The sequence below is a fragment of the Callospermophilus lateralis genome, chromosome 5, assembly GCF_048772815.1.
Source record: "Callospermophilus lateralis isolate mCalLat2 chromosome 5, mCalLat2.hap1, whole genome shotgun sequence".
Lineage (NCBI taxonomy): Eukaryota > Metazoa > Chordata > Mammalia > Rodentia > Sciuridae > Callospermophilus > Callospermophilus lateralis.
Window position 1 is genome coordinate 37,676,288 of NC_135309.1, and position 23,330 is coordinate 37,699,617.

At 45.6% G+C, this 23,330-nt stretch overlaps 1 protein-coding gene across 1 annotated transcript in view; it reads right to left on the bottom strand.

Annotated features, from left to right (window-relative positions):
* Positions 1-23,330, bottom strand: part of Col23a1 (collagen type XXIII alpha 1 chain) — a 358,601-nt gene that overhangs the window by 50,589 nt on the left and 284,682 nt on the right. The window contains exon 3 of the mRNA XM_076855794.2: positions 14,260-14,304. Within this exon, the coding sequence (XP_076711909.2) occupies positions 14,260-14,304 (45 nt within the window). The remainder of the gene's footprint in view (positions 1-14,259; positions 14,305-23,330) is intronic.

A 23,330-nucleotide genomic window follows, 5' to 3' on the forward strand; every position in this document is an offset into this window, starting at 1 on the left:
CCCTTCTAATGAGAGTGACAGATGAGATACAGAAACATAACGAATCACTTGGAAGTTGATATGAATTATAGAAGAAGAGAGGCGCTAGTGTTTAAGGAAGGGGGGCCATTTGTGCTGGGGAGGGGCAGATTGGAATACTCCACAGGATGTTCAGGGAAAATGTCACCCTGAGATGACCTCTGAGCAAAGCCTTGAAGGAAGTGTAGGTCTTGGGAGGGCCGATTGCTGGGGAAAATATGTACCAGGCAAAGGGAAGACCCGAGGGCAGGAGGGTGCCTGGTGCGTTTAAGGAGCAGCAAGGGGGCCAAGGGGCCTGGAGAAGAATGGGAAGTAGCTGTAGAGAGGCACTGGGGTTGATGGCCACTCTTGGGACTTTATCTTATCTCTGTGATGGGAGCCCTTGTCAGGTCCTGACCAGAGACAGGATACAACCTGGCTAGCGTTTTAAATGATCACTATGAGGGGCAGCAAGAGTAGAAGCCAGAGGCTATTTACAGCAATGCAGGGGAGAGAGAACGGTGGCGCATAGCCTGAGGTAGCAGTGAATGGGGTGGAAGTGGTTGGTTGGGTTTTGGATCGGTGGTGAGGATGCATGGAGAGGATTTCCTGACAGACTGAATGGACAGCGTGAGGGGATGAGTCAAGGAAGATGCCATGATTGTGGCCAAAGGATGGAGTTGCCATCCCTGGAGGTGGGGAGACTGTGCTGGGAGGGTTTTGCTGAAGGGATCAGGAGCTCAGCTGGGTGCACATGGTATTCAGGGACACCCCAACTGTTAGGAGTTGGGGAGAAGAGAAGGAAGTCCTGAAAACCACGTTGTGAAAAGTGTCTTGAGGAGGAGGAGGAGGGAGCGATCGCCTGTATAGTACCCAGTTAGGGGAGAAGAGGGAGGAATGCGAACCGCGAGTGCTTTTGAGGAGTTGTGCTGCAGGGAGAAGCAAGAGATCAGAGTGGATGCTTTGGGGTTCATGGGGTCCAGAGAAGAGTTTTTTTTTTTTTAAGAGGAGAGGTACTATGGCAGTTTTTAATTGAACAGGAGTCATCCTGCAGAGAAGGAGAGATTCAATGAGTAGGAGAAAGGGAGATTCCTGGAGCAATGCTGTTGAGGAGGTGGAAGGGGCTGGTGCAGAGTCGGGTGCAGGGACATGAGGGAGCATGGAGTCTCCAACCTTGGCAATGGGCAGGGAGGCGGAACATGGCGCTGCTCAGTGTGGGGCTGAGGATGTGGGAATTCAACTGAAGTTCTCTTCTGGTTGTGCCCACTTCTCCAGTGAAGTAGGAAGGGAGGCTGTCAGTCCCAGGTGACCAGGATGAAGGAGGCCGTGGGTGGCTGGGATTCAAAATTGGTGTCCTGTGAGCTTCGTGGGTGCTGGAGCCGGGCATGTGGAGGGCTGGGTTTGCTCAGAGGTGGCGCTTTGCTGAGCGAGAGTAAGAGGTGGAAGGGTAGCAGGGGCGGAGGTCGAAGGCACTGAGTGCTGTAAGCTGGAGGGGACGAGGGACAAGGAACAAGGTGGTTGATGCATGGATTAGAAGATGGGTGAGGTGGAAGGACCGTGAGGCCAGGGAACTAAGGGAGTGGGCTGGACCCTGAACGGAGGTTTGGTGGACTGCTTTTATTAATGATGATGAGGAACTGGGCCAGGTCATGGCAGTGGGAGGCTGTGATGGTCATGTGGAGGTCCAGTCACTGGAGGAGAGGAGGCCACAGAACCCAGAGGTCAGCATGTGTGAGGAGCTTCTTCCCAGATTCACTAGACTGGGAAGGGTAGAAAGGAGGGGAAGATAGAGACAGTTGATTGATCAGTACATAAATACAGTTGGATCGCAGGATTACTGTTTTCTTTTCTTTTTTTAAAAAGTATTTTTAGTTGTAGATGGACACTATCTTTTTTTTTTTTTTAGAAAGAGATAATTTTTTAAAATATTTATTTTTCAGTTTTTGGTGGACACAACATCTTTATTTTATTTTATGTTTTGCTGAGGATCAAACCCAGCGCCCCGCGCATGCCAGGCGAGCGTGTTACCACTTGAGCCACATCCCTAGCCCCTGGACACAATATCTTTATTTATTTATCTTTATGTGGTGCTGAGGATCTAACCCAAGGCCTCACACATGTTAGGCAAGTGCTCTACCACTGAGCCACAACCCCAGCCCCCAGGATTACTATTTTCTATAGCACAATAGGCTAACAGTAGTTAATAATAATCGATTATATATCAAAATAGCTAAAAGAGAGGGTTTTGAATATGCCCAATACAAAGAAGTGATGCATATTTGAGATGATGGCGATGCTCATTACATTGATTTGATCACTGCAAATTATATACATGTATCAAAACATCACACCGTACTCCAGAAATATGTACAATTATTATATGCCAATTGAAAAAAATCAAACACAGAAACCCCTAAAGGAGGGAAAAAAGAAGTTATAGGAATTCACTCAGAAGTAATACTGGAGAGAGGGCTGATGACCCAGCAGGTGACATCTACTAGCAATGAGGTAGATTCATCTGGGGTCATATAAAGCTTCAATGCCATTCTAGCTTCTTTTCTGGGACCAGAGTGATGTTCTCCAAATGCAAGTCTGGTAGTGACACTCCCTTTCCCAACTCTCTCTCTTTTAGTACAAAAGTCTAAATCCCATCATGATCTCCATGCAGGGTTCTGCTCTGGATCACCAGGCTGCAACACTCCACTGGAGTCCCTTGAAATAGGAGAGATGTGTTATTAATAGGGAATGCAGGAGAACTGGTAGTTATCCAGGAGTAAGTGAAGTTGAATCAATGCTTCAGCATAAACCAGGATAATTCCAAAATTTACAGAGATAATTTACATGTTTAAAAAAAATCATGAAACTCCTAGAGGAAAATGTGGGAATTTTTTTTCTAACCCTGGAGAAGGGCAGACTTTCTTTCTTTTTTTTTTTTTAATCCAGAAACCATAAAAGAAATGTCTGATCCAATCACATAAAGCACCCCCCCTCAAAAAAAAAAAAAAAAAAAAAAAAAAAAAGAAAGAAAAGAAATCCTGACAGGCAGAAAGCCCTGTAAGCAAAGTCAAAGGCCAAACGGGGAATCGTATATTTAACTCACATCACAAAGTCTAGATACTGGGATATAAAAACACTGCCAGAAATCAACAGTCAAAATATCACCATCCTAATGGAAAAATGGCCCAAAGATATGACTCTGGAGTTCACAGATCAGAAAATAAAAAAAGAGCCCTTTAAAATATGAATTATGAATTATCATCTGCACATAAGAGAAAACATGTAGCTTTTGGTTTTTTGGGATTGGCTTATTTCACTTAGCATGATATTCTCTAGCTTCATCCACTTACTGGCAAATGCCATAATTTCATTCTTCTTTAAGGCTGAGTAGTCCAGGGTGTGTGTGTGTGTGTGTGTGTGTGTGTGTGTGTGTATCACATTTTTTAAAATCCATTCATCTGTTGAAGGGCACCTAGGTTGGTTCCATAGCTTAGCTATTGTGAACTGAGCTGCTAAAACATTGATGTGGCTGCATCACTGTAATATGCTGATTTTAAGTCCTTTGGATATAGTCGGAGGAGTCACATGGTGGTTCCATTCCAAGTTTTCTGAGGACTCTCTATACTGCTTTCCATAATAGTTGCAACCAGTGTGATCCTACATCATGTACAACCAGAAGAATGAGAAATAATACTCCATTATATATGATGTATTGAAGTGCATTATAATGTCATGTATAATTAATTAAAACAAAAATTTAAAAATATGAATTGTGCATGAGGATTAGTTTTTGTATTTTTGTATTTACAAAAGCAAATGATATTTCATAAAAACATAAATGAAGGTTAAAATTGGTTTTGGAGGTTTAGTTCATGGTCAGCTGACTCCATTGCTCTGGGCCCAAGGTAAGGCAGGATACCATGGTGGAAAGGTGAGGCTGCTGCATTCATGGTAGCCAGGAGGCAGACAGAGAGGGGGGAAGGAGCTGAAGGGAAGATGAACCCTTCTAGGGCACATACCCAGTGACCCAACTTCTCCAGCCATGTCCCACCTGCCTACAGTTACCACCCAGAGTTAGTCTATCCAAATTGGGATGGACTGATTAGCTTACAGTTTTCATAGTAAAATAATTTAGCCTCTGAAAATTCCTACATTAACACAGGAGCTTTTGGGGGACACCTCCTATCCAAATAGTAACACTGATGAACTACCATGTGAGAGCTATAAGGACAGTCATCTCACACACAGGTGAGAGAGGATACATTGGGATATTATCAATACAGAGTGATTTGGCAATATGTATTAAGATTTAAAATGTATATGCTAACTGCCACAACAATTATCCCCCTAGAAATTTATTCTGTAGAAATATTAACATATATGTAAAAAGACAGGTATAACCAGACATGATGGTGCATGCCTTCAATCCCAGCAATTTGGGAGGCTGAGGCAGGAGGATCCTAGTTCAAAAAAAAAAAAAAAAGAAAGAAAGAAAGGAGAAAAAAAAGGGCTGTGGCTTGATTTGATGGTTAATTACTCCTAGCTTCAGTCACTGGTACCAACAAAAAAACAAAACAACAAAACAAAACAAAAACCCAAAAAACAAAACTAGGTATTATCAGAATATTCATTGTAGAACCACTTAACCACTTGAAATATCAAAAACATTAGAAACAGAAAAATGGTACTGATGAAATGAAAGATGGTATATCTATAAATGGAAAATTATAGAGCCATGAAAAAGATACATTTTATATGTTTGGATAGGTTTCTAAGGTATATTGTTACATTTTGAAAGAAAGGTATTGGATGGCATATATAACATGAAGCCATTTGTGCTAAAAATCTGCAGATTCAGGCTGGGAATGCGGTCAGGGGTAGAGTGCTTGCCTGGAAAGCATGAGGCCCTGGGTTTGATCCTCAAAATGGCAAAAAAAAAAAAAAAAAAGGAAAAAGAATCTATAGACTTTTGTTTGTATAGATATGGAACATCTTTAGGCATGAACACAAGAAAGTGGTTATGGGGTTGTTTCAGTCAGGAGCTTTTGGTGGGGTCTCTTCCATCTCATGGATTCATGTATATTGAAAAGTTAATACACTTGAACTTGAACATGGTGATGAAAAAACTCCATGTTTTTGTTAGGTCCTCAGCTTTCCTAATACTTACCTCCACCCTCCCTCCAAGGAAGTTTTTTCTGAGAGCTAAGGGTCCTGAGAGCAGAACCCAAGGTCTTGGTATGAGGTTCATCCCAGGGGAGATGAAGGAGGGGTGGAGAGTAACCTCAGGCTCTGGGAACGTAAGTGCCTGCTCTCCTCAGATCATGTCCCGTAACATTTGCAGCAACCTCACCAGGTGCATTTTTAGATGAGGAAATTGAGGTTCAGAAAAATCACCATGCCCAATGGCACATCTTCCTGACCTGGGCATAACCCAGGCAGGCTGACCTTGAGCCGAACAAGGAAGAAGGGAGAGAAACCGGGCAGAAAGAGCTCTGTACTCTACTGAACTTCCTCGGAAGTCCTGGGGAAGGTATGTGCTGTGTCTGAGATCACCCAGCTAGTGAGGGGGCAGTCTGGGCTGGAAGCAGTCCTGTGGGACCCTGACCCATGCCATCCTCCACAGTGTCTGGAGGGGACCAGCATGGGAACAGCAGCATTCAGAGACAGAGCTCACTGCCCACCTGACAAGATTCCAAAACACTGGCACAGCACCTTTCTTGGGCCCCCCGACATCAGTTCAGGAGACCACCACTGCTTCACGGCAGTGTCACTGTCACAGCTTTCTAATTAGACTCCTAGGCACCCAACCCCTCCAGCCAGGGGAACCTTAAAAAAAAAAAAAATCCAAACTCCTGGAAAAGCTCTTCTGTATGGCCTGGTCCTTTGTCGACCCCTGACGTCCTGGGCTGCTGCTCCCTGCTCCACTCATCTCTCTCAATTTCCCAAGGTTCTCTGGGGTCTTAGGGTGTTCACATCTGCCATGTCCCTGGGCCCAGGGGGCCTGACTTCATTATCACTGCTTTGGACAGCTTTCCACAACTGTGGCCTCTAAGGACATCTTCGTTGGTTTCTATCACACCTCCCTGGTGATTTCCTTCCTAGCACTTGCCACCGTCTGTCATGACTGTCTGTCAGCACCACCATCAAGGGAGGTTGCTCATAGCCGCCACCACATCTGCCCTCTTCATGCAGTCTCCCGCCACCTAGCTCAGGGCCTGCGAGGCCCAAGCACTTGATAAATAGGTGTTGATCAGATGAGAGCAAAAGGGACAGGAGCTGCCTGGTGGCTCTGCACTTGACTCGGTTCTAGGGCGTTTGTGCTGCGTCTGCCACAGACTCTGGAGTTGGCGTCTACAACCAGCAGCAGGCTGGGCACCCAAGAGTGAGGGACAGAGCAGGAGGTGGGGCTCAGGTTAGGCAGGGGATCCCTGCTTGTAAAGTGAGTCTGGCTGAGTTAATCCCCATGGCCTGGTCCCACGAGTGGGTTTTCTACCCCAGCCCTTCTGTATAAAACTTTCAAACATATGTTCCCAGCGCTGAAATGTGGGAGCAATTAAGTAAGAGCCAGATGACTTGGGAAATAAATAAAAAGGACTGAGCAAGTAGGGGATTCAATGATTCTGGGCCCTCTTGTGTGGGATGTATGTAGCTCAACCGGGTTTCCCAAACTGGGAGCTGTACGTGCTCAAGGTTAGGCCGTGTTGCTCGGGTGGGAAGTTGCCTGCTCAGTGTTGGTAAGTAAGCAGAGGCAGGTGGTAAGTCTGGGAGTTCACAATGCTCACCTTGATTTTCTAGCTCCTCTGGGGATAGTCAGTTTCCCAGTGTTTCCCAAAGGGCACCTTTAGCTTTCCTGGAAAAGCAATCTGGGAAGATATAACCCACAACCTGGCAGGTTCTGGCCCAGCACTGGAGGTGGGGGCTGGTGGCTGGGGGTCATTGTCCCTGCATCAGCTCCGTACCTGCTCCTCTCTTATCCTGGACTCCTAACTCCTCGGGACTGTTACCCTCCCTGGTCTGGGCAAGACCTCTGCCTCTCCCATTCTGCCAGCTTAGGTAAGATGTCACACCCTGGGGTCTCACCTTTCAAAAATCCAAACCAACTCCCACCATAAGGTCAAGAACCTTCCATCGTGTTTCTCGGGAGATTTTTTTCCCCCCAAAGGAGTAGGAAAAAATTTAAAAGCTCTGGTCCTTTGGGAAAAGGTAGATGTAGTAAGGCAGGCAGTTATGAGTTTTAGTGAGCAGGGAGAAACTGATTAAGAGTTGGTTCTGTGAAATGCGGGAGTAACCATCCTTGCCTCTCTGGGTGAGGCTTGAACCATAGACTGTGTGTACATAAAGTGCCCCGTACAGGCACCAAAACCAAGAGCAGGGTGGAATGGTAGCATATTCTTTCTTTCTGTGTGCACACGTGACCCCTTAGACCTTATGGAGAAGAGAAACCCAGCAGGTAGATTTCCATTGTTTGATTTCATGTTGAAGAACTAACCCTGATTGTACAATAGACTTGCAGTCACTCCTTTTTTCAATGGCACCCCAAATGGGCCTCTAGAAGTTTGGCTGTGGTGGGACGATCAGATACAGAGCAGCATCTCTGGAATCCAGTGCCAATCAGGCCAGCCTGGAGGTCAGTTCAGGAAATTACTCAGAAACTGCAGGGCCGGCAGTGGTGCTGATTACGTTTGGGTGGAAGGTAAAGCCATTGAAAAAATAAAAACAAAAACAGCCAGGCGTGGTGGCACGCACCTGTAGTCACAGCTACTCAGGAAGTTGAGGCAGGATCGCAAGTTCAAGGCCGGCCTGGGCAATTTAGGGAGACACTGTCTCAAAATAAAAGATCAAAAGAGCTGGGGATGTAGCTCACTGGTCGAATACTTGCTTATCACATGTGAAGCCTTGGGTTCAATCCCCAGTACACAAAAAACAAAACAGATTTATTGAGATATAATTAATGTACAGTTGATCCCTTGATATCTGACAAGGATTGCTTCTAGGACCTCCAAGAATACCCAAATCCAATCATGCTCAAGTCCGTTAAAAATGGTGTGGTATTTGCATATTACCTACATATGCTTTCCTATATACTTTAAATCACCTCCAGATGATTTATAATACCTAATACAATGTAAATTCTAGGTCAACAGTTGTTATACTATATTGTTCAGGGAATAATGACAAGAAAAAAAGTCTGTACACGTTGAGGAGCATTGGATCCCTAACCATGGAATGGCATACCTGTGATAGGTTGAATCTGGGAATCCAGACCCTGTGGATACACAGAGGGCCAACTGCACCTTAAAGTTCATTCTTTCAAAAGTGTGTACATCAATAATTTTCAGTATCTTCACAAAGATGTGCAACTGTCACTATAAGACAATTTTATTTTTCCTTCATTTTTTTTTGTTTTTTTGGGTGGAGAGTGGTACCGGGGATCGACTTCAGGGGCACTCAACCACTGAGCCACATCCCCAGCCCTGGTTTGTATTTTATTTAGAGACAGGGTCTCACTGAGTTAGTTGCTCAGGGTCTCGCATTTCTGAGGTTGGCTTTGAATTTTCGATTCTCCTGCCTCAGCCTCCTTAGCTGCTGGGATTACACGCATGGGCCACCTCGCCTGGCTTTCCTTCAGCCTTGAGAAGTAGTTTTGCTGGATAAAAGATTCTCGCTGTGCGTTTTTTTTCAGCCTTTGAATATGTCATATTATCCCCCTGCTTTCTGGACTACAGTGTTGTGGATGAGAAGTCGGTGTTCATCTTATTGAGGTTCCCTTGGTCTCTCTAAAGTTTTGCTACTTTTGTTGATTTTTCAAAGAGTCAACTTTTGGTTTGGTTGATTTTCACTATTATTTTTCCATTTTTTTGCTTTCATCTCTTTCTGCTCTAATTTGTTTTTCTTTCTTCTTTGGCTTAATTTTGCTCTTATCCTTCTAGTGTCTTAAAATGGTTTTGTTGTTGACTTGACAGCTTTTTTTTTTTTTTTTTTTTAAACACAGGTATTTGTAGCTATAAATATCCCCCTCTGAACACATCTTTAGCAATATTTCATTAAATTTTGGCATGTTGTGTTTTGATTTTTATTTATCTCAAAGGATATTTTGATTTCCCTTGTGATTTGTTGTTTGAGTCATTGTCTTTTAGGAGTGGGATGTTTAATTTTTTTTTTTTTTTTTTTTTTTTTTTTACAGCCTAACACATTGCCTGTCCTGGAGAATATTCCATATTCACTTGAAAATAGTGTGTGTTCTGATGTTCGTTGGGATAGTCCATAGATGTCAGTTAGGTATGCTTGGCTTATATGTTTATTCTGATTTTTCACTTCTTTTGTCTATTGATTCTATTCATTGTTAAACATGGGGGTACTGGGGCTGGGGCTGTGGTTCAGTGATAGAGCTCTTGCCTAGCAAGTGTGAGGCACTGGGTTTGATTCACAGCACCGCATATAAGTAAATAAAAAAGAATAAAGTTTCACAACAACTAAAAAAATATTAAAAAAAGAAAAAAATGGGGTACTGAAGTCCACCACTATTATTGTTGAGTCCTGTCAGTTTTTGCTTCATATATATTGGGGCTCTTTCTTGGACTGTAATAAGCTGGAGTCCTAAGTTGAATGGGTTTTCTGTCTTTCTTTTCTCCTCCATACTTAAATTGCTAAGTAAAAAAAAATTTTTTTTTACCACTTATATATGTAAGTTTTACCACTGAGCTATATCTCAAGTCCTTTTTATTTTATTTTTTTTATTTTGAGATAGGGTCTTCCTAAGTTGCTGAGACTAGCCTTGAATTTGTAATTTTCCTGCTTCAGCCTCCAGAGTTGCTGGGATTACAGACATGCATCTCTACCACATCTGGCAAAGTACTTTATTTTTATGATTTTCTTAAGAACCTTCATTTTTTTCTAGATTTTTTTTTTCTAAAAGCAACTAGACAAAGCAGATGCTAGTGAGCTATTAGTAACCGTGATTGTTTAACTATAAATTATGTGTATTAATTTGGTTTATTTATTCAAATATATTAGTAAATGGCTGGATACATTATCCTATATTTACTATAATCTTCATGATAATTCAGAACAATCTGAACAGTAAAATAATGTAGATATTTCCTTAAATGAAACCCAGTTTTGAAGAATTCATAAAGCAGCTTTTGTTACATCCTTGGATTTTTTTTGTACTTACTAAATTTTTTATTTTTAAACTGGTCAGAAAATTGTACACATTTATGAGGTGTGATGTAATGTTTTAATACATGTATACATTTTGTAATGTTTAAATCAGATTAAACATATTTATCTCTTCAAACATTCATGATTTCTTTCTTTCTTTCTTTCTTTTTTTAAAAAGAGAGAGAGAGAGAGAGAGAGAGAGAGAGAGAGAGAGAATTTCAATATTTATTTTTCAGTTTTCGGCGGACACAACATCTTTGTTTGTATGTGGTGCTGAGGATCGAACCCTGGCTGCACGCATGCCAGGTGAGCGCGCTACGGCTTGAGCCACATCTCCAGCCCCATAATTTCTTTATGGTGAAGGTTTTGGAAATCTTTTCTTTTTTTGTACCATGGTACCCAGGGGCACTTAACGAGTAAGCCACATCCCCAACCTTTTTTATTTTTTATTTTGAGACAGGGTCTCACTAAATTGCTGAGGCTGGCTTTGAACTTGTGATCCTCCTGCCTTAGCCTACAAGGCTGCTGGGATTATAGGTATGTACCACCGCACCTGACTCTTCTAGCTTTTTGAAATATATACTGCATTATTGTTGTCTACAGTCACACTCCTGAGTAATAGCACACCAGAACTTCTTGGTCTTATTTAACTGTAACTTAGTACCCATTGATCAACACTTCCTCAATGCCAATCCACCCACTGCCCACAGGCTCAGGTAACCACCACCCTACTCTACACTTCTGTGAGATCAATTTTTAGATTCCATACATGAGTGAGATCAAGTAGTACTTGTCTTTTGGTGTCTGCTTTATTTCACTTAACATAATGACCTCCAGTTCCATATTATTGGCAAATTACAATATTTCATTCTTTTTTTGGCTGAATACTATTCCCTGGTGTATATTCTTTATTCATTTTTCAGTTGATGGATACTTAGATTGTTTACATTTCTGGGTTATTGTGAATAGAGTTGCACTAAACATGGAAGTGTGGATGCCTTCAACATACTGAATTCATTTCCTTTGATAAATACCCAGGAATGGGACTGATGGATTAGATGGTAATCCTATTTAAACATTTATTTATTTATTTATTGTGATGAGGATCGAACCCAGGGCCTCATGCATGCTAGGCAAACACTATACCACTGAGCCACACCCCCAGTCCCTATTTAAGCATTTTTTCAGGAACCTTCATATGTTTTCCCTAATAGATGCACAAATTTACATTCCTACCAATCGTGTGCAAGAATTCCCTTTTCTCCACATCCTTGCCAGCACTTGTTATTTTTAGTCATTTTTTGACCTTTTGCTTCTTTTAAAAAAATTTGTTCGAATTAGTTATACATAACATTAGAAAGCACTTTGGTACATCATACATAGATGGAGTATAATTTCTTTATTTTTAAAAATTTTTTTATTATATTTATTTATTTTTTTTACAATTTCTCATTCTTGATAATAGCCACTCTTACGAGGGTGAGGCAATTACCAAGGTGGTTTTGATTTGTACTTTCCTGATGATTAATGTTATTAAATATTTTTTCGTAAAACCCTTGGCCATCTGTTTGTCTTCCTTAAGAAATGTCTATTCAGATCCATTTCCCCTTTTGGAATGGGTTTTCCAGTAAGCTGAATCATACTCTACTTTGTCCTTAAAAAAGTGACTACGTGGGGCTGGGGTTGTGCACTCAGCAGTAGAGTGCTCGCCTAGTATGTATGTGCAAGGCGCTGGGTTCCATCCTTAGCACCACATAAAAATAAATAAATAATAAAAGAAAGGTATTGTGTCCAACTATAACTAAAAAAATATTAAAAAAAAAGAAAAGTAAGGACGTATTCCTCACACCCTTCCAAAAAGAATGTCAGGGAGCTTACAATAAAAGGCAGTAAAATCTTTTATGATGGTAGAAAATAGGAACTGAGTGATGAGCGTGTATTTGGTGGGGGGTGGGGTGCAGTGGGTGTGCTAACACACACATACACACAAATTCAGACTAATGGAGGTTCTAGCCTAAAACATAAAACAGTTCAGTTTCTGGAAATCAAGGCAAAAAGAGAAACACGAGGGGTGTTTTCTATTAATAAGCAAACCCAGCTCTGGGAAGAAGAGTCTGAGGCTCTGAGAGAAGCTGCCCTGGATTCTCTTGAACCCAATCAGCCTGGGGTCCTGTTGGTGGTGGCTCCCTCTGGCCTCGCCACTATGCCCTCCTTATGAAGCTGCTTAAGGGCAGGACAGTCATTCAGTGATTCACTGTCCTCTGCATTTACCTGTTGGATGCTGGAGACTTGGGATGGTAGCCCTTAGCTAGATGTAGAAGCTACTTGAATTTGACTTGAAGGACAAAGAGAAATGACCTTGGAGTAAGAGTCTAGACAAAGGAGGAGATATTCTTGGCAGGGGAGGACCTAAGAGTGAGGACTCAGAGGTAACAGGACCCTGGACACCCACAGTGAGGCTGAATGTGAGGGACATGGGCTAGGAGTGGGGGGTGAGAGCCGCTGCAGGCTGCGGCCATGAGAGAGAGAAGGTGGCCCAGCTCTGAGGTGTACTGAGAAGTCGGAAGGGGACTTGGTGTGGGGAAAGGAAGGGTCACAGGGAATACTGGAGTCCGCACAGGGGAGCAGGTGGCTGGTGTCTCCTCCCTGAGGTGGTGAAGCCGGAGCAGAGAAGAGGGGAGGAGATGCTGAGTTGGTGAAGCAGTGTCCAATCTCTGGGACCCCGAGGAAAGGACTGGGCTTGAGGCAGGGAGAGAGGTGTCCTCAGTGTCACTGGAGTAGCTGAAGCCACAGGAGTGGGAGACTGTGGGGACAGAGGAGAGGAGAGGGCCAAGGGTGGATTCATTTAAGAGGCAAGTAAGGGGGGCATCTCATAAAGAAGGCAAAGAACTGGAGGTCAGATGTGGGATCAAAACTGGCCCTGAACTGAGCCAGAAATACCCAGGGCGGAAGGGAAGTGACACAGAGTGAGGGTCAAGAAAGATAAAGACGTTGTTTAAAGAGAAAACAATCTTATACTAGGATTGTGACCACAGAACCACTAATTCAAATAATATGAACCTTTAAAGCATTATCTTTAAGCAGCCCCAGATATTTAGGGAAAGGAAATACTAAGATATCTATAATCAATCTATCACACTTAAAAATAGAATAGTCCTTAAGCAGTGAGTGTTTCATCTGACTTGCAAATTTTGCACCTATTTTGCCAAAGTCCCGATGGTTTCTCTTATCCATGTTCACACTCTCACCCTCATTCTGTTGATGCTGAGATCATTAAGATACACCTGCAGCTTGTATCTTCTATTCCAGACACAAATACAAAGGAATGTGGAAAGGGACTAGGGCATACGAGTGTTCCAATGACTCTCTTCTCTTTGCTAAATAAGTAGATAGCATTAACTGAGTACAGAAAAGGAAGAGAGGAAGAAGTTAAGTAAGGAACTAAGAAGGTTAAAGACTACCGAGTGTCTGCTGGTATGACCTGAAGGAAACCATTGGTAAATTTGGCCTTTGGGTGAGATGAAGACGAGGCAGAGGGGATGGGGTTAATGCCTCTTAGTTGCTGGCAGCCAGGTGCGGGGAGAGGGGATACTGGGGACTGTGCAGTGTGAGTTTATTTTGGGTGAAATGGAAATGATGGGGAGGAAGGTGGTGTAGATAAGTGAGTCCGTCTGCAGTTTGCTTGGAAGGAGGAGGAGCCTCTTCCCGAGGGCTTCCTCTGCCAAGGGAAGGAGAGGCCAAGTTTGGGGAGGGAGTGAGACACGCAGGAGAACTGTCCTGGCAGGTTGACAGAGCATGGCAGAGACTGGGCTGGCAGAGTTGTAACTGCCCTCCACATGGCAGAGTGGCTGACAAGGGACTGAAGTTTCTAAGGCTGATAAACAGATTCAGGGGGTGGCTGAGGGCAGAGATGGGACAGTCCTGGAATTATGGATGTCAAGAAGCCAAGAAAAGGCAGTATTGGGCAGTGTGGGAGGAAGAACTGACGCAGGATCGAAGGGCATGACTAAAGGTGGGAGTCGGTGGCTGGCACCTGCAGCCAGGTTCTGGCCAGTTGTGTTCTTCCCAGGCCTGGTTTAGAAATTAAGAAAACCCAGGACTCACCAGGGTCGCCTCTTCTTCCAGGCTTGCCACGCCGTCCAGGGGCACCTAGGGAGGAAAACAAAGATGGATTCATTGAGAAGGGAAGCCAGGGGGCTTGGGAACAGCCTGCCAGCTGCTGGTTCCCCACTGCTGGGGCCCACCTGCCCACACCTGTGACACTATCCTGGGAGCAGCCTGCCACATGGCCAAGGCCAAGGCTGAGGCCAGCCTGCTGGTGGCGGAGAGAAGAAGGAGAGAAGAAACCGCTTACTTCTGCTGTCCCCTGCCCTGGCTCCTCCAGACACCCGCTCCCTGCTGGGCTGCATTCCTCACTCCTTACTGTAATTCCATCCTCTGTTCACTTATTCATTCACAAGTCCTTCCCCAACCAAAAAGATATACTCCCGGGACACTCCTAGGCAGGAGAGAGATTACAGCTGAGAAACTTCAGACTTAGGAGACAAAGAAGGCCGAGGGAGAGAGTTTTCTTAGGAAAGCCCTGACAAATGCTTTCTGGTATCAAAGAAGGAAAAAAAAAAAAAAAGCTAACACAATCAAGACCAATGAAGACACTATGGGACATTCCCAATGCTTCAATTTGGTGACAAGAGGCACCATCCATCCACGGTCTTTCTACTACCATCCACTGGAACCTTCAGTTCCCTCCTTTCCACCAGCCCAGGGAGATGCTTATACATGTGTTGTACTTTATTGCAGACCATGTGCACACCAGCACGTAATCCAGTCCTTCGTCCAGACTCTCCCCACCCCCAGTACTGGGAATGGCACCTACCGCCTCACACACGCTAGGCAAGCGCTCTGCAGGGAGCCTGGCCCCATCCATCAGTTTTAAGCCTTTTTGAATTTATAATTGCAGACCCTTCTGCCTCTACCTCTAGTCCTCTACCTGTGTTGGTCCCTGAGACCCAGGTGGCCTTGATGCCACTGAATGCTGGCCAGCTCCCTGCCCTGGGTTGGAAGTCCTTGCTTTTGGTTGTAGGGTAGAGGCCTTGAGGCTTCTGTCAGTGTCCCTCATCCTGTCACCTCTGATGCAGCTCACCGCACACTTTCCTGGTGTCCCTTTGTCATATGCTCTGCCTCCCTTCCCACCCCTCTAAGTCTAATTATTCCTGATTCTCCCGTTTTCTTAGAGGAAAAGATATGCAGCAGTGAAATTGCATGTGATTACTACATTGCAATTTACAAATGACATTTATACCTCTGTCTTGCCTGATCACTATATGCTAGGCTCTGAGCTGGGTACAAAGGCCACAGAGAGGCAGGTATTATAAGGCATGGCCCTTTCTGGCAAAAGTCAGCCTCAAAATCTGTCAAGAATTCCCAGAATAACCATGGAGCAGATCCAGGAGATTGGCTATGAATCGTCTGAGGTTGGTGGTCCATGGAAAAATGAATGTATGTGTGTTTCCCGTTTTCCTTCTCCCCATTTTTGAATGGGAGGTGGAGCCCTTAGTATACCCTTGGCTCAAGGGTTAGCAGAGCAAAAAAGGAGACGCAGTCCTGGATCAGAGGTGCTTCCTGACTTTGGTTAAGAGGGTGCCCTGATGGGGAGGAGGGAGGCTTCAGAGGGACAGTGAGGGAAGAGGGCCCCTCAGTGCTTTGCTAGACCTTGAAACATACTCAGGCCCATGGGGTGAGGTGACAGTGAATTTCCTGCCAGGCTCATAGCCTGAGGGTTTGAGGTCAGAATAGTTGAACAAAACTTAAATGTTTAAAATGTGCTGCCTCACAACTCTGAGTCTTGAGGGGAGAAACTCATACCAGTGACATAGCTCTTGATTTTCCCTCATCCTGGGCACAGACCTTGAACTTGGAGTTTGGAGCAAGATCCCACCTGAGAGTTACCCTGTTTCACCCTCTTTCCTCCACTTCCAGGAACCATGTTGCTTTGGAGGGGGGGCAAGATTCCAGCACCCCTATAAAATTCACTTGTCACACCTGCATGGGTTTTATAGCTTATGATGTGCCTCCAGGCCCACAATCTAGGCTAAGGCTTGGGACTCCTGTGCTACTGTACTGTTAACAATGTCTCTGACACCTCCACCTGGGTGTCTCAACAACTCAGGACTCTGGTGGCCAAAATACCTTCCCCCCCTTTTTTTTAAGTCCCCTTCCTAGCACCCCAGTTGGAGATGAGGGGGCCTGGAAATCTCATCAGCTAGTCATATAGAATAAGTAAGCCCCCTTGTGTGAGCGGCTGGTTGGCATGCTTGAATGATTTTTCTCCTCTGTGGATATATTTATTTTCAGGGTGAGGGGGGAGTGTGGGAACAGGAGCCCCACCAGCACACTCGGCATCATGTTCCTCTGCTTGTAGCAGAGAGAAGACCCAGTTTTCACCCCTGAAGTTTCAGGGCTCTTGCCAGGCCGTGGAAGGCCCAAGTTTGGCTCAGGCAGGCCACTTGCCTTGAGCCTTACGTGTGGGACATGTCAGGAAAGGGGCCATGAATGGGAGAATAAGATGGGCTTCCTTTGACCTGAAGTGAAACCAGTACTGTGGTTTTCTGATGGTCATCACCGGTACAACTGTAAAATTCTCCGTCTGGGTAACTTGAGCCTGATTTGACTGCATTGAAGTGGCTGAACAAATGCATTTGTCTGGGTGGTTCTCCCGGGTGGCATGGTTAGGCAGCAGGCCCACTGGAAAGGGTTGCTAGCAGGGCAGGTGGTTGCCCTGGCAGCGTGGAGTGCTCTACCTTCCAGAGCCAGTGGGCCCAGCTCCCCGCAGACTGCAGCTGCGTGGGAGCTGGGATGTCACCGAGCGGGCAGGGCCTGTGGGGCTGGGGGCCCTGCATGCTGAATGCTATTTCTAACTGTGAGAGAGTAGAGAACAAGAATGAAGTGGCTCATGAGCAATCCCTGATAGGTAATGTAAACCAAGTACTGAAGGCTTTTGTGTGACCGACTCATGAATGGACAACTGGTCTACCCTTTATTGTGAGATTCACACACAACCTTCCACTCCACTGGGAGGCAACATGTCCAAACTCCAAGTTCATCTCCTAATTACTTGCCTTCCCTAAGTGCAGGCATCACCAGTACCCCAGTAGCTGGGCCAGATCCCCACCTGAGAGTCACCCTGCTGCATCCTCCTTCCTCCATGCCCGACCTAGACTGCTTCCTTATTGGCATCAGGCAAACTTCCCAGCACCCAGGCTTGTCTCCCATTTGTCCTTCTGCTCCCCCTCTGTTGGGAGAATTCCTTCTCCAACCCTGGGATGGGACCGGGTGATGGTGGTGGAAGGAAGAAGAGAGGGAGAGGGCCTGGGTGGGTAAGGAGGCCTCAGGTCTCTCCTCATCATTTCCTGGCCTTCCATTTAAAAGACTGTCGAGTTCAACAAGATCCAGGGCTGAGAGGAGACCCAGGGTCACTTGGTTTGATGGGCACAGGTATTTGAGATGAGGAGTGCTTTCTGCTTTTCTTTCTCACTGGCTTCAGGAAGATAGGTGGTGAGGCCTGCCAGAGCTGGTGAGAACATGCCAGAGGTGGGTTCCATGCTCACTATGGGCTCTTACTCTGCTGCTTCTGCAAATAGCAAGGCAGACACACACGAGGACTGGATGGTATAAGCTGCAGGGGTGGAAGGCCCAAGCACAGCCCTTTATGAGTTTCTAGGCTACCATGGGTAGTGCATGCACTTGGTTCAGCATCTCTTAGTTTGGATATGAAATGTTCCCCCAAGGTCTCTTGTGTTCGGAGGGAGGACTCGTGGGAAGTGTTTAGATCAGAGAACTCTGACCTCATTAGTGGATGAATCCGCTGACGGCTAAATGGACCACTGGGAGGTGGGACCTATTTGGAGAAAGTAGGTCACTGAGAGCGTGCCCTGCAAGTATTCATCTTCTCTCCAGTTCCCTCCTTTGTCTCTCTGTCTGCTTCCCGACGGTCATGAGGTGAGATGCTTTCCTCCATCCCACCCTTCTGCCATGGTGTTCTGCTTCATCTGAGGCCCAGGATAAGGGGGCCAGCTGACCACAAGTGGAATCCTCTGAAACCATGAGCCCAAATAAATCTTTCCTTCTCTAAGATTTTCTCATCAGGTATTTTGGTCACAGTAATGAAAAGCTGACTAACAGCATCTACAGGTGCCAGACCACCTATTCATCCATGAGCAAGAACTTGGAGCCCTTTTGCTCCACCCCCAAATAGTCCTTTGAGGAAGATACTAGTGTCCCCTCCATAGATGAGCATTCTGAAGCTAAGCCAGATGAAAAGACATGTTTCTGGTGCTTTCTGGGGCTTTTCACAGTCAGTTTGTGGTTCCAAAGGTTTCAAGGACAGTTGTGCCCCATACACCTCCTGGAGAGAGGGGAGCCCACTTGGCTGCAGTTCAATTATCCGAGTGAGCACAACCAGAACACTGCTCAGAGTTTTCCCCTTGTTGGTCTGTCGCTCCCATTTCTACGGGAAGGAGAACTCTCCTGCAGTTGCCGCAGACTCAGACACTCATGAGGGCAACTGTCTGTCTTGATTTACCTGTTCCCATGAACACGGGGAAACCATGTCTGGAAGAACAAAACAGATGTTGTCCGAGGCTGTTGCTGGAAAAACTGTTCCAGCTGCAAGTCTGCAGATGATGAAGCCTGGCTTGGGCTGGGAGAATGTCCTTGTCCCCACCTCTGCAAGAGAACCGTGTGAGTCTGGGTCCAGGGTTGGCAACTGTAGGGACATTGGTGTTTACAGCTGGTGTCACAAGAGTGACATGGGCAAAGGCCCCCATTTTTCTTTTATTGTCTTTTGGTACTAGGGCTTGAACCCAGGAGTGCTTTACCACTGAGTTACATCCCAACTTGTTTTGATTTTTATTTCGAGAAAGGGTCTAGCTAAGTTGCTGAAGAATCTCACTAAGCTTTTAAGGCTGGTCTCAAACTTGCCATCCCCCTGCCTCAGTTGCTGGAATTACAGGCAGGTGTACTGGGCCTGGCAAAGCCTCATTTTTGAAGCTATGGGCAGCAGACATCAAGGGTGGGGGGGCGTGCCTGAGCAGGAGGGGAAAAGACCTGAGTGACATGGAAGCTGTTCAAGTCTGAACAAGCCACTCAACCTCTCTGAGCCTTAGGTTCCCAGCCCATGAGGATGAGGATTTAGTGATGGTGGCAATTACATATACCTTGTAGAATAAGTAAACAGATGATCTGGCAGCAGAGGACAGAAAAGGGCCACTAATTTGGGATCTCAATAAATAACCAGTTGGGAGGGCTCCTGGACCATTAAAACATGGGGTCTTGATGTAAATGGATATTTTTTGGTGTTCTCCAGGCAGGGAGAGACAGAGCAGATCCACTTGAGTAAACTTGTGGACAGGATTCAGCCTTATTTTGAGTGTACAGGGTAAGATCAGCTCATGGAAAGTCTGGGCTGTCCCTAATCACTGCCTGTCTGCAAACCTGGGCATCAGAATGCAGAGGCTGAGCCATCTAGGAAAGGGATTTCTCCATGAAATCCTGAGGTTTCTGGCACAGCACGGGCCAGTGAGGGCTCCAGCTTATTGCTACATGACTCAGGATGCCTGTGACCACCATCTGTGCTGTAAATAGCTCCAGGAGGATTAGGCTCTGTTTGAGACCAGACAAAATGGAACCATTTCTAACTCACAGAAGCTTCATCTCATGTTGGGCTGGAGAACTCAGGTCAATGGCCAATACCAAAGGGAGACCCTGAACCCTGACTTCCTCTGAGACTTCAGTGGTGAAATCTTGGCTCTCAAAGTGGTGCTGTAAGCCTTTGTGCACCTACCTCTGCTGAGGGCATCTTCCCCAGCAACACCTGCCTCATCATTGACCTCTTACAAACTAGAGCCACCCTACCGCAGCTGGGCTGTGCAGGGACAGCATGCCCAGGCTCCTCCCTCTGTCTCTAATGGTCTGACTGCCTCCTGGGCTCCTCTCTGGTTTCTCAGCCCTCAGCCCTGTTCCTGCTCTTTCCTCCTGTCAGTCCCTGAGGGCAGGGACTTTTGTGCAATATTTCTAATTATATCTACTCAAAAGTTCACAAAACATTTTAATCTGTCTCTGCTCTTTTCTCCCTATAGATTGGGAGAATTAAGGCTCAGAGAAGCCACGCGATGCTCCCAGAGAGAACAGATAAGGAGGTGTCTCTAAGTGTCTCTATATGGAAGAATGGGTAAGCAAAATGTCATACATACAATGGGGGTTATGGTTTGGATCTGAAATAAAAGCTTGTGTGTTGAAGGAAACAGTCTCCAGAGGTGAAGGTCTTTGGAAAGTGATTGGATGAATCAGTGGATTCATTCATTGATGGATTCATAATTTAACAGGCTACTGGAAAATGGTGGAGACTTAGAAGCTGAGGCCTAGTTGGAGGAAGTTGGTCCTTGGTGTACCCTTGAGGGCTACCCTTGGTCCCCTGCCCCTTCCTCTTTCTCCATTAACTTCAAGTTTGCTCTCCTGCATGCCCCCCACCATGATGTCCTGTGTTGCCATGGCCCCAAAGCAATGGGGCCAGTTCGCCATGGATGGAAACATGAAACAAAAACTCTCTGAACTCCTTTTGTTTTTATTTTTTATTTTTATATTTGTTAGGTATAGTTGGACACAATGCTTTTATTTTATTTATTTATTTTTATGTGGTGCTGAGGATCGAACCCAGGGCCTCGCACATGCTAGGTGGGCGCTCTAGCACTGAGCCACAACCCCAGCCCCATGAACTCCTTTTAAGTTGTTCTCCTAGGTATTTTATCACAGATGGACAACTGACCAATGTACAGGATGTGATTCAGCCTTAAGAAGGAGGGAAATTCTGACACAGATGGATGAACCCTGAGGATGTTATGCTAAGTGAAATAAAAGTCTCGGAGAGAGCAAATACCGAATGATTCCCATTATGTGAGGTTCCTTGGTTAGTCAAATTCACAGAGGCAGAAAGTGGAATGTTGTTTGCGGGGGGCTGGGGTGGGAGAGAGAGATGGGGAGTTAGTGTTTCATGGAGACAGAGTTTTGGTTGGGCAACAGGAAGAGAGTTCTGAGAAGGGTGGTGGTTATTGTTGTGTAACAATGCGAATATACTTGATGCATTAATTATATGCTTAAAAATGGTTAAAATCATAAATTTTAAGTTATGCATATTTTAATCACAAATGAAAAAACAAAACAAAATACTAAGTAGTCCTAGGGTTCTCAGCTACAAGGAGCAGAGCTAGGCTGGCCCAATAGACTATGGCGATGCTGTGGTTAACCACAGCTGAGTGTCTACCATGATCTTGGCGCTGTTTAATCAGATAAAATGCCACCCCCAAGGTCATGATGGCATCCTTGAGGTCATACAGTGAGAAAATGGCAGAACCAAGACTGGAGCCCAGATCTGTGGGACTCCAGAGCTCTAGAGTCTGGTCCCCGAATTTCTCAGCTACTGTGACCAGGACCAGACTCTTCTTATCATCCCGTAAAGTGACTACAAGCCTCAAACATCCCCTCGATTTAGTTATTCCCAAAGGCACTGACTCTCAGAACTTTGGGAGGAGAGTGAGGGGAGGTGGTTTTGGATGCCTCCTTCCCTGACCTTCAGCCTGGAGCTCCCCAAGGTTGCCTGGGGTTCTGGTGGGCTGGGCCCTGAGCAGAAAATGGGTGGGGAGGTCCCTGGATTTGAGCTTTTAAGACCAGATCACCAAAAGCATCTCCCTGGTTCAATTGGTTTTTACAAGTCTCAGACCAACCTCAGGGGCAAAAACTCCCACCCAGATGCTTGTTTCTATCTTGGCCTAGTCTTTTATCCCTTGGAGGAGGGAGACAGGTGTATTGTGGTGGATGCCTCTGGGATAGGCCTAGGGGCTATGATACGTTGCCCTGGTTAATTGGGCTCAGCCAGGACTGTGGAAAACTCTGGCCTCTGGGAAGTAAAATCACAGCCTGTTGCTCAGCAAACCCAGTTCATTCCAGAGTTGCTTTGTCCCCGCAGTCCCATCTTCCACGATCCACCACACCCCTCTGTTGCAAGGTTCCAAAGCAGTTGGAAAAACCAATGCCACAGACTGCCAGGGTTTTAAGGCACCACCCTTTTGAGTGTGTCTGGGACCAAGGTCAGTGTCCAGGCTGGTGAAAGATCTTGACTGGCCCAGTGACCAGATCTGGTGAGATCACTCACACACTGTGCCATTGAGTGAACGAAGGAACAGAGCCCAAGTCAGGAGCTGCTGGGTCCATGGATGGCCCAACCTCACATTCACAAAAGACCCCATGTGGACATTACTGCTCTCTCCAAAGGAGTTCAGTACCTGACAGCCACAGCAGGACCCTGACAGTATTTAATTAGTGGGGACCCTTTCAATAAACTGTTTATGTTTGGCACTAACCTGGATTCTATGGTATTAACTCATATGTCCCGCACACCAAGTCTGTGAGGAAGGCTATGATTATTAATGTCCACTTTACAGATGAATAAACTGAGATACGGAAAGATTAATGAACTCTCTGAGGCCATACAGGTAGTAGTGACTAGAGCCACACAGTCTGGCTCATGAGCCTGTGCTTCTAATGGCTGCCTGGCTCCCTCCCACCATAGAAGATACTTGTTAGAGGTAGGCAGTTAAAATAGTCCACAACTTTTATAACCATGTCTTGGCATTTGTTATTTGTTTATTTAAAAAAAAATATTCCAGGAACCATACAAAATGGAAGTGGCCCAGGGATGGCCCTCCAAGGTCCATGAATTAAATCTCTAATTGAAAGGCCACATGCTGTGGGCAGCACTGGAGACTCGGAATGCCTCCAAGCCCCTTGGGGCATGCCTTCCTGAAGCCATCCCAAATGGCTGCAGTTTACGGGCAGATTCCTCCAACTCAAGTCGGGAGTGGCTTTCATAAAGTGTTTAAAATGGGGCTAAGGAGTTCAAATCTGATACTCTTAGCGGTGCTGCAGTGACCACCCTATGTCAGCCAGAGTCCCAAAAGCCCTCTCCCAAAGGGTCTTGGTGGGGAGGGGAGGCCCACTGCCACATGCTGAGCCTGTGCAAGCCACCTGCTGGGTGCTCTTGCTATTTCTTTAACCCTCTGAGTCATTTTGAGATCAGATTGGCCCCATTAACAGATGGGGAAACTGAGGCACAAAGGTGAAAG